Consider the following 11,888-nt stretch of genomic DNA (forward strand, 5'->3'; position numbering starts at 1 on the left):
CATTGAATTCCAGATGTCCAACGACAATAAAGCTGATCTATTCTCCTTCCTTTCCCTTCTCTCCTTCCCTTCTTCCCTTGCCCTACTCTTTCCTTCCTTCCTTCCATCTATTTCCTTCTCCCCCCCTTCCTTCCTTCCTTCCTTCCTTCTCTCCTTCCTTCCTTCCATCCATCCATCCTGTCCTCCTTTTGTTTGTTCATTCCTTCTCTCTCCCTCCCTTCCTTCCTTCCTTCCTCCCTTCCTTCCTTTTCTCCTTTCTCCTACAAGACCCCCAGACTCTTAGTATGACCCTTTTGTTGGAATCCTTTCCCAGGTCTTGTGGCAGGACATTTGGACCCAGGACAAAACCCAAAACCCAGGCCAAGCCTGTTAGGCGAAGAAAAGGGTCTGGGTGGGAACGGCGTCTGCAAAGTCTGGTGAGCATAGAATCCTAGATCCTATGGTTCTATGCTCACCAGCCTTTGCAGAGCAGCACAAAGGGAGCCTTGCAGGGAGCGGTCCCAGTGCGCACTCTCTCAGCCTTGCGCTGCGTCCGAAGGGATGAAGTCAGGCCCAAAGCCTCCTCTTTGCGGCTCCACATCTGGGCTCGGTCCTGCCTAAAAAAGGACCGTCTCCTGGGGCCAGAAGCCTCCGCTCTGAGTCAGAGGCATGCGGGGAATGTCCTCCATCGCGCCCTTTTGGAGTCTTTCCCCAAATATGGAGCCCTTCGCGGAGGGGAGGGAGGGGGCCGCCCACCAACAGCCTTTTAACCCCCGGACAGGCTCCCCGGGCTCAGTCGCCTCGCCCAGCCTCGTCCTCCGTCCTCCATCCGTTGGCTGACCGGCAAGACATTGTGAGTCCTGGCACGTCTGGGGGGGGGAGGGGGTGATGGCCAAGGCGGGTGGCACGGGGCAGTGCATGATACCTGCTTGACAGGTCTGTTGGGATATGGGTCTAGTATTATCATCCCAATGATAATGCAGATGTTGCCTTTCAGCATGCGCAGACCAACTTTGGCCTGGCGGGTGTTTTGGACTTCAACTCCCACCATCCCTAACAGCTGGAAGGCATGGTGGGAGTTGGAGTCCAAAACACCTGGGATTATTAATAATAATAATAATAATAATAATAATAATAATAATAATAATAATAATGGGGTTGCTGTATGTTTTCCGGGCTGTATGGCTATGTTCCAGAAATATTCTCTCGTTCGACTTGTGATTTTGTGATATGAAATCCAGCATATCTATCTTGTTTGCTGTGTCATAATAATGATAATAATAATGGGGTTGTATGTTTTCCGGGCTGTAATGCCATGTTCCAGAAGTATTCTCTCCTGACGTTTCGCCCACATCTATGGCAGGCATATAATAATAATAATACTAATAATAATAATAGTTTGAGGAGGCTAAGTGGCTGCCCGAGAACAACTGCCCAGCTCTTGTCTGTCCAGTGTCTGCAAACAGTTTATGGGCTAGCAAAGCATCAGTTGGTGTTGTTGACGACCATCAAGCCCACTTCAGATGAAGGGCACTGAGTGAGCGAGAGACTCCAAGAGATCCCATCATCCACAGCATTCTCCCTCTTGCCAAGCGCGAGTGCATGTCCCATCCAGCCGTGCCTTCTCATGGCTTGGCCAAACGGCAGCCACCTCAGTTGAGTCATCTTCCGTTTCTTGTTTATTACGCGGAGAGCCATGGTTGTGCAACCTGGAAACTTTCCATTTGTAGGAGGAAAAGGATAGGTAGGTAGGTAGGTAGATAGGAGGATTAGGTAGGTAGGTTGATAGAAGATGGCTGGAAAGGTAAATAGAACAGTAGATAGATAGATAGATAGATAGATAGATAGATAGATAGATAGATAGATAGATAGATAGATAGGGTAGGTAGATATGGCCGCACCTAGATTAGATTGCAGGCTGTGAGGCATCGTGAGAGTCGGAGTCCAAAACACCTAGAGGACCGAAATTGGCCCACGCCTGGATTAGATTGTAGACTGTCAGGCATTGTGGGAATTGGAGTCCAAAACCAGGAGTCTCCTTGTGGATGGTATAAATCAACAACAATAATAATAGTCTGGGGAGGCTGCCCGACAACAACTGCTAGGCTGTCGTCGAAGGCTTTTGTGGCCGGGATTACAGGGTTGTAATCAGAACCCTGTAATCACAATCTCAGGGTTGTAATCACAATTACCTCACAACCTCCGAGGATGCCTGCCATAGATGTGGGTGAAATGTCAGGAGAGAATACTTCTGGAACATGACCATACAGCCCGGAAAACATACAACAAACTGCTGGGCTCTTTGCAACCCCTCGATCTCTCTACTTACTTACTTGCTTACTTAGGCAATCCCTCGTAGTTCAAGGATGATGGTCCTCCATCCTTGGTGTCTTGGGGATGGATCCGTAGATGGCTGAAGAGACCCATTCTTGATCCGCACGTTCTCCCTTCCGCAGTGAGGACAACGGTTTCCAGGTGGAAGGCGGTCCCGGTCAGGGTTGGCTTGAGGCATGTTTCTCCCTCTCGCCCTCCATTCGTGCCTCTTCGAACTCCGCAGCACTGCTGGTCACAGCTGACCTCCCATTAGAGCGCTCAAGGGCTTCCCAGTTCTCGGCTTCTATGCCACAGTTCTTAAGGTTGGCTTTGAGCTCATCTTTCCATCTCTTTTCCTGCCCACCAACATGACGTTTCCCGTTCTTGATCTCTCTACCGGACCCTTGAAACCTACGTCATGGGATGAACACAGTGGGTTGCCTGCCGTTTGTTAAGAGTTTGGCTCAATAGGATTCAATGCCAGTGAGGAAGTGCCAGGTCTTCCAAACGCTTGGCCTGTTTAGCTGGATGGAGTGATGCCAGTCCCTTGGCCTTCCTTTGCAGGTCTCCTTCCTCCGTCCTCCTCCTCCTCCTCCTCCGCTGACCATGGCGAACAAAGGGCCCTCCTTCGGCCTGAGCAGAGACGTCCAGGCCAAGATCGAGAAGAAGTACGACGACGAGCTGGAGGAGCGGCTGGTGGAGTGGGTGGTGGCCCAGTGCGGGGCCGACGTGGGACGGCCCGCCGAGCGCGGACGGCTGGGCTTCCAGGTCTGGCTGAAGAACGGCATCGTAAGCATCGCCCAAGGGACCCCTGACCCCTGGCCTGACCCCTGGCGCCCATTGGTGGGCCCTCATGGGGCATCACCACCACCACCATTATCTATTCCATGGACACAACAACACAGCACACATGCACATTAGGTCCAAGGGTCTGGGATTCGTCTCCGGTTGGTGCAACCCAAGGGCACGCTGTCAGCATCTCTCCATCTCTGTTTCCACCTTCCTTCCTTCCTCCTCAGGTGCTGGGCAAACTGGTCAACAGCCTCTACCCAAGTGGCTCCAAACCAGTGAAGATCCCCGACTCTCCGCCCAGCATGGTCTTCAAGCAGATGGAGCAGATCTCCCAGTTCCTCAAGGCCGCCGAGGACTACGGCGTGGTCAAGACGGACATCTTCCAGACGGTGGACTTGTTTGAAGGTGATGCAGAACATAAGGATGGGCATGGTTTAGACCAGGGGTCCTCAAACCTTTTAAGCAGGGGGCCGGTCCACTATCCTTCAGACTGTGGAGGGGCCGAATTATCATTTGAAGAAAAAAAACCCAAATAAATTCCGGTACACACTGCACATGTCTTATTTGTAGTGCAAAACAACAACAACAAAAGAACAATACAATGTTTAGAAATGAAAACAATAGTTAACAACATAAACCTATCAGGATTTCAATGGGAAGTGTGGGCCTGCTTCTGGCCAATGAGATAGTCAAGTTAATTAGGATTGTTGTTGTTGTGTGACTTCAAGTCATTTCAGACTTTGGGCGAGCCTAAGTCTAAAATTATTTATTTATTCATTTACTACATTATTTATTACATTTATATCCTGCCCTTCTCACCTTCTCACTCCAGAGCAACTGTATGTACATACAATATATTATATTATTAGCATATCACAATATTAGCATTATATATTACTATATTGAACTATACCACTATACTGTAATATTATATGTAATATATAACATATAATTAATATTATTATATGGTATTATTATTAGTATTATATTGTATAACATTATAATATTATTATCAATATTATATGTATATACAATATATTATATTATTTAAAATGATATAAAAATATTATATTATAAATGAGGGCGGGGGCCAGGTAAATGACCTTGGAGGGCCGCATCCGGCCCCCGGGCCTTAGTTTGGGGACCCCTGGTTTAGACAATCACCCAGGGCAGGGGTCCAGCCCATCAAAGCTATTTATCCGGCCCCCACAGCACAAGGGCAGAAGGGGGTTGGACTAAATGACCCAAGGGGTCTCTTCTTCTCTTACAACCCTTATTATTATTATTATTATTATTATTATTGACACAACAACATTGTATGACACAGCAAACAAGATAGATACGCTGGATTTCGTATAACAAAATCACAAGTCAAACACTTCCCAAGTGCCTAGGACTATGTGATGTATTTATTATTATTATTATTATTATTATTATTATTATTATTATTATTATTATTAACATTGAGGCTGGGTGGCCATCTGTCAGGGGTGCTTTGCTTGAGCTTTTGGTGCACAGAAGCAGAAGGGGGTTGGACTCAATGGCCCAAGGGGTCTCTTCCAACCCTCTTTTTATTATTATTATTATTGTTGTTGTTGTTGTTGTATGACACAGCAAACAAGATAGACATGCTGGATTTCGTATCATAAAATCACAAGTTGAACCCTTCCCAAGTGTCTAGGACTGTGTGATGTATTTTCCGATGATGCGTGCAGATCCCAGTAGGGTGGCCTTTTGCAGTTGGCAGATCGTGATTTTGTCAATGTCTATTGTTTCCAAATGCTGGCTGAGATCTTTTGGCACGGCATCCAGTGTGCCCATCACCACTGGGGCCACCTGCACTGGTTTCTGGCCTGGCTGTTGCCCCCTGTGGGAATCCTTTGTTGGGAGGTGTTAGCTGGCCCTGATTGTTTCCTTTCTGGAATTCCCCTGTTTTCAGAGTGTTGTTCTTTATTTACTGTCCTGATTTTTAGAGTTTTTCAATACTGGTAGCCAGATTTTCATCATCATCATCATCATTTAATTACTTATTAATCGCCCTCCATCCAAGATGCTCTAGGCGATTCACAAGCTATTTTGTTTTTGTTTTGTTCAGTTTCATGGTTTCCTCCTTTCTGATGACATTGTGGATTTCAGTGGTGGTTGTGAGCGTGGTCCAGCATTTCTCTGTCCTCAGATAATATGCTGCGTCCAGGGTGGTTCATCAGGTGCTCTGCTATGGCTGACTCCTCTACCTGAACCAGTCTGCACTGCCTTTCGTGTTCTTTGAGTCCGTTTGTAGGTTGTTTCTTCCTCATCTTCCCAATGCGCTCAGTGGGTCCCTTGATGTCCAGCAAGAACACTTTTCCTCTGGGTGGATCTTTGTCTTTCCTCTTGTGGCTTGAACAAAATTTTGCTTGGCCATAAGAAGAGCTGTTCAACAGTGGAACTCTCTGCCTCTGGGTCTGATGGAAGCTCCTCTACTGGAAGCTTTTAAACAGATGCTGGATGGCCATGTCAGGGGGGCTTTGATTGTGCTTTTCCTGCTTCAGAAGGGGTTGGACTAGATGGCCTTTAGAGGTCTCTTCTAACTATTAGTAGTAGTAGTAGTAGTAGTAGTATCATCTTATGCTGGATGGCCATCTGGTTGGGGGATTGGATTGTGATTTTCCTGCATGGTAATGGGTTGGACTAGATGGCCTTTCGAGATCCCTTTCAAATCTATTTTTATTATTAATCTTTAAAATATTTTTATTACTACTGAGACTGGATGGCCATCTGTCGGGGAGATTCGATTGTGCTTTTCCTGCATGGTAATGGGTTGGACTAGATGGCCTTTAGAGATCCCTTTCAAATCTATTTTTATTATTAATCTTTAAAATATTTTTATTACTACTGAGGCTGGATGGCCATCTGTCGGGGAGATTCGATTGTGCTTTTCCTGCATGGGAAGGGGTTGGACTAGATGGCCTTTCGAGGTCCCTTTCAAATCTATTTTTATTATTATTTTAAAAATATTTTTATTACTATTGAGGCCGGACGGCCATCTGTCGGGGGGATTTGATTGTGCTTTTCCTGCATGGGAAGGGGTTGGACTAGATGGCCTTTCGAGGTCCCTTTCAAATCTATTTTTATTATTATTTTTAAAATATTTTTATTACTATTGAGGCCGGACGGCCATCTGTCGGGGGGATTTGATTGTGCTTTTCCTGCATGGGAAGGGGCTGGACTAGATGGCCTTTCGAGGTCCCTTTCAAATCTATTTTTATTATTATTTTTAAAATATTTTTATTACTATTGAGGCCGGACGGCCATCTGTCGGGGGGATTTGATTGTGCTTTTCCTGCATGGGAAGGGGCTGGACTAGATGGCCTTTCGAGGTCCCTTTCAAATCTATTTTTATTATTATTTTTAAAATATTTTTATTACTATTGAGGCCGGACGGCCATCTGTCGGGGGGATTTGATTGTGCTTTTCCTGCATGGGAAGGGGCTGGACTAGATGGCCTTTCGAGGTCCCTTTCAAATCTATTTTTATTATTATTTTAAAAATATTTTTATTACTATTGAGGCCGGACGGCCATCTGTCGGGGGGATTTGATTGTGCTTTTCCTGCATGGGAAGGGGTTGGACTAGATGGCCTTTCGAGGTCCCTTTCAAATCTATTTTTATTATTATTTTTAAAATATTTTTATTACTATTGAGGCCGGACGGCCATCTGTCGGGGGGATTTGATTGTGCTTTTCCTGCATGGGAAGGGGCTGGACTAGATGGCCTTTCGAGGTCCCTTTCAAATCTATTTTTATTATTATTTTTAAAATATTTTTATTACTATTGAGGCCGGACGGCCATCTGTCGGGGGGATTTGATTGTGCTTTTCCTGCATGGGAAGGGGTTGGACTAGATGGCCTTTCGAGGTCCCTTTCAAATCTATTTTTATTATTATTTTTAAAATATTTTTATTACTATTGAGGCCGGACGGCCATCTGTCGGGGGGATTTGATTGTGCTTTTCCTGCATGGGAAGGGGCTGGACTAGATGGCCTTTCGAGGTCCCTTTCAAATCTATTTTTATTATTATTTTTAAAATATTTTTATTACTATTGAGGCCGGACGGCCATCTGTCGGGGGGATTTGATTGTGCTTTTCCTGCATGGGAAGGGGCTGGACTAGATGGCCTTGGGAGGCCCCTCCCAACCCTATGGTCCTGTGGTTCCGATTCTTGCTTCTCTTTCCAGCCAAGGACATGGCCGCGGTGCAGAGGACGCTGGTGGCCTTGGGCAGCCTGGCCATCACCAAGGACGATGGGAACTATCGCGGGGACCCTTCCTGGTTCATGAAGTAAGTGGCCGCAGTGAATTATCGTCCAAGGCTTTCTTGGGCTTAGCAATGGATATGAGCACCGACCCACAGAGTCGGACACGACTGGGCTTAATGTCAGAGGAAAACCTTTACCGTTAGGTTGGCAGAAGCTGGGGCTAATAGTGGGAGCTCCCCCGCTCCCCCCAGATTCGAACCTGGCAACCGTTCAGTCAGCAAGTTCAGCAGCCCAGCAGTTTAACCCGCTGCGCCATAGGAGCAATAATAAATAGGATAATAATAATAGGATAATAGTAGGATAATAATAATAATAATAATAGCAATAATAAATAGGATTGCCATCGCCACTCAATGACCAAGGGTCCTTAAACTTTTATACAATTATATCATACTAGCTGTGCCCGGCCACGCGTTGCTGTGGCAAAGTGGTGGTGGTATTGGTTAAAAATTGTTGTGTAATTTTTATTTGACGTTATTTGCATTTTTTAATTAATTTTATTGTAAGTTATATTTTTTTATTTATTTTCTTGTATTATTTTTAGTTATTTTCTGTTATTATATTATTTTATTGTACTAATTTTTAGTGTTTTTTATTATTTTTTATTGGGTTGCTAGGAGACCAAGTTGGAGGAGCTTAGCCTTCTAACTGGCAGCCATTGGATAAAAGCAATTATTCCTCTCTCTCTAATTAGGACTTTATTTTTGTTTTCTTTTTGTTGTCTCAACCTAGAGGCGTGGATGATGGGTTGTGTTGTCAATTTTCGAGGTTGGGGGGCCTGTAGTTTTGTTGTTTTGTGGGTCGCCGTGATGCCATCACTCTTATATATATATAGATTACTATATTATCACATTATTATGTTACTATATGATTATTTGACGGCTCAATGCGATGCAATCCTGGGAGTTGCAGTGAGCCAAAGGGTCCACGGTCCCGTAGAGTGTTGGGGGGGGAATTATAGTTTGGAAAAAATTACAAAGAAATTCCTACAGACACTGCACATGTCTTATTTGTAGTGCAAAAAAAAAGAAAGAAAGAAAGCACAATACAATATTTAAAAATAAGAACAATTTTAACTAACAAACCTATGAGGATTTCAATGGGAAGTGTGAGCCTGCTTCTGGCCAACGAAATAGTCAAGTTAATTAGGATTGTTGTTGTTGTTGTGTGCCTTCAAGTCATTTCAGACTTTGGGCGAGCCTCAGTCTAAAACTGAGGGCGGGGTCCAGTCAATGGCCTTGGAGGACCGTATCTGGACCACGGGTTTGTTTGGGGACCCCTGGCTTACACCATACGATCACCATACTTACCCTTGCAAATGCCTTGAAATATTCTTTACATGCAAACTCTCAGGCCTGGGCCAACTTCGGCCCTCCGGGTGTCTTGGACTGCAACTCCCACCATTCCTAACAGCCAACTAGTGGTTCGGAATGGTGGGAATTGCAGTCCAAGACACCTGGATCCCAAGCGTTGTTGACATCGTTGTCTCGGTCTCCGCTGCAGGAAAGCCCAGGAGCACAAGCGCGACTTCTCCGAGAAGCAGCTGAAGGAAGGCAAGAGCATCATCGGGCTGCAAATGGGGTCCAACCAGGGGGCTTCGCAGGCGGGCATGACGGGCTACGGGCGGCCCAGGCAGATCATCAGCTAAGGCCGCCTCCGGACCCCCGCAAGACCCCCAACACACCCCGACAACCTCCTTCCATCCATCCTTTCCTTCCTTTGCAATCCCTGCTTGGCTGCAAAAAGCACCCTCGCTCCCATTAGCCATGTGCAAAAAAATATGATTCAAAACTCATTACAACATTTCGTTCCCAAAACGTTCCTGGCGAAAATTTCGTTCCGAAATTGGTTTTGTGCATGCTCTTGGGGAAGCTTCCCGAGCTCCTTTCGTTTTTGCAGATATAGAGGAGAAATTTGCTATGTTTATAGAATATGTTCCCCGCTGTTAGCATGCCAAGTTTTGGAGCATTTCACCCATGCATGGATTTATGGGGAATTTTTACCATGTTTTTCGTTCCGAAATTCATTTCATGCATGCTTGTGGGGAAGATTCCGGGGTTTTTTCTCCCTCGTTTTCGCAGCGATCAGGGCGAAATTTGCTATGTTTATAGAATATGTTCCCCACTGTTATCAGGCCAAGTTTCGGAGCGTTTCACCCATGCATGTATTTTTGGGGAATTTTTACAATGTTTTTTGTTCCGAAATTCATTTCGTGCATGCATGTGGGGAAGCTTCCCGAGCTCTTCTCCCTCATTTTCGGAGATATTGGGGCGAAATTTGCTATGTTTATAGAATATGTTCCCCGCTGTTAACATGCCAAGTTTCGGAGCGTTTCACCCATGCATGGATTTTTGGGGAATTTTCACCATATTTTTACAAAACATATATTTTTTTAAAAAGCACAAGAGCAATCGCCTCGGGTTTCGTAGGCTATGACCCTAGATAACAGGGGATCATTCCTGCCAAGTTTCGGAAAAATACACACAACTATTGATTTTTTGGGAATTTTAAAATTCTTTTGCATGGGCCAACTTGGGTGCTTCATCCGAAAAGGAAGGCCCAAGTTGGCCCATGCCTGCTGTAAACAATGGAGAGGAATTATATCCCCTTCTCTTCCCCTCTGTTTTGTATTTCATCGTCGTCGTCCATCGATTAAAAACAAAATATACGACATTTTAAAATAAAAAAAAGCTTTCTTGGTCTTTTATTTGGAGCCTCCGTCCCCATTTCCCCAAGTCCGGAAAGCTGGGAAAATAGACACAACAAGGCCGATGACACGCAACACAAGGAGCGGGATCCAAAGGCACCTTTGGTCAGCGTGGGTTTAGTTTTGGAAAGATGCAAAAGAAACAGGTCCCGGCTGTCGACGTTGTTGTTTTTCCAACAAAAATGGTAATCAAAACAATAATAATCACAAGAATAACAACCTTGGCTTTGGTGGTAAGGAGGTCATTCTCTCCAATGACCAAAAGCATCTATCGGCAGAGGATAGAGGAGAGAGCAAGTGTTGGCTTGGGGATGCCAGGATGGACAAACGGCTGGACAAATGGCCAGACGTCCATGCAAAAAGGCAGCCCAGTGAATGCTGGCACTGACCGCCATCATCCCATTGCAAAGCCAATGCAAAGCCATTGCTAGACCATTGCAAGGCCATTGCAAAGACACTGCAAGGCCATTACAAACCATTGCAAGGCTATTGCAAGGCTATTGCAAAGCCATTGCTAGACCATTGCAAGGCCATTGCAAAGACACTGCAAGGCCATTACAAACCATTGCAAGGCTATTGCAAGGCTATTGCAAAGCCATTGCAAAGCCATTGCTAGACCATTGCAAGGCCATTGCAAGGCCACTGCAAAGACACTGCAAGGCCATTGCAAACCATTGCAAGGCTATTGCAAGGCCACTGCAAAGACACTGCAAGACCATTGCAAAGCCATTGCAAGCGATTGCAAACCATTGCAAAGCCATTGCTAGACTATTGCAAGGCCATTGCAAGGTCACTGCAAGGCCATTGCAAGGCTACTGCAAGTTCACTGCAAAGCCACTGCAAGGCCATTGCAAGGCTATTGCAAAGCCATTGCTAGATCATTGCTAGATCATTGCAAGGCCACTGCAAGGCCATTGCAAAGCCATTTCAAGGGCAGCAAAGCAATGAGGGAGAGAAGCTGCAACCGAAAGGCCACCGAAAGCAAAGGCAGAGAATAAACAGAGATTCCGCACCCAAAGGCTTTGAGCCACAAATGTCAACAAGTCCAGGGTTCAAAGCACAGGTCGGGTGTCCAAGCGTAGTCCAAGGCCCAGCGCACAAGTCCAGTATCCGAAAGCATTGTGCAAAAGTTCAAGGACATCCAGGATTCATGGCTGTCGCACCAAACGATGGTTGCGTCCAGCAGTGAGGTGTTCCAAACACCGGCCTTTTGACACCAGAGGCAGTTCAGTAAACACAAGCGAGCCAATTCCAAGTGGTCTAAATGCACCAACGTTTACCACAAGTCCAGGTCCGAGATCCAAGGTGCAATCCAGGGTTCGAGTGTCCAAGCGTAGTCCAAGGCCCAACAGACAAATCCAGTATCCGCAAACGCTGTGCAAATGTGCAAGGGCATTCAGGACACACCGTTGTTGCAGCAATTCCAGTGTCCATTCCAAGAGGTCTAAATACACAAGTCCGGGTCCAAGATCCAAGGCGCAGCCCAGGGTTCAAAGCACAGGTCTGGTGTCCAAAAGTAGTCCAAGGTCCAGCATCCGAAAGTGCCGTGCAAAGGTGCAAGGGTATCCAGGATGCACGGCTGGCGCGGTGAAGTGTTCCAAACACCGGCCTTTTACGCAGCTGCACTTTCCTTCTTCCAGCCAATCGATTAGACTGACACATGGCCCACGCTGTTCTTCCTCCTCCGCAGGTTCCCACTCAGGTGTTTCCGTACCTGAACGGTCCTGCTCCTGCTCAGCAGTTGTAGCCAGGCTGCTCGGACTCTGCTCATCCGGCCTCAGCAAAGATCTGCAAACGCAAGG

General features: G+C 46.1%; 1 protein-coding gene across 1 annotated transcript; it reads left to right on the plus strand.

The window, feature by feature from the left end:
• Positions 1 to 693: 693 nt before the first annotated feature.
• tagln (transgelin) lies at positions 694 to 10,271 on the plus strand. The gene is made up of 5 exons (XM_062960920.1): positions 694 to 832; positions 2,857 to 3,081; positions 3,312 to 3,489; positions 7,300 to 7,402; positions 8,883 to 10,271. The coding sequence occupies exons 2-5, from the start codon at positions 2,899 to 2,901 to the stop codon at positions 9,025 to 9,027; spliced, it is 609 nt and encodes a 202-aa protein (XP_062816990.1). The 5' UTR covers positions 694 to 832; positions 2,857 to 2,898; the 3' UTR covers positions 9,028 to 10,271.
• The last annotated feature ends 1,617 nt before the right edge of the window (positions 10,272 to 11,888 follow it).

The sequence above is a fragment of the Anolis carolinensis genome, unplaced genomic scaffold, assembly GCF_035594765.1.
Source record: "Anolis carolinensis isolate JA03-04 unplaced genomic scaffold, rAnoCar3.1.pri scaffold_8, whole genome shotgun sequence".
NCBI lineage: Eukaryota > Metazoa > Chordata > Lepidosauria > Squamata > Dactyloidae > Anolis > Anolis carolinensis.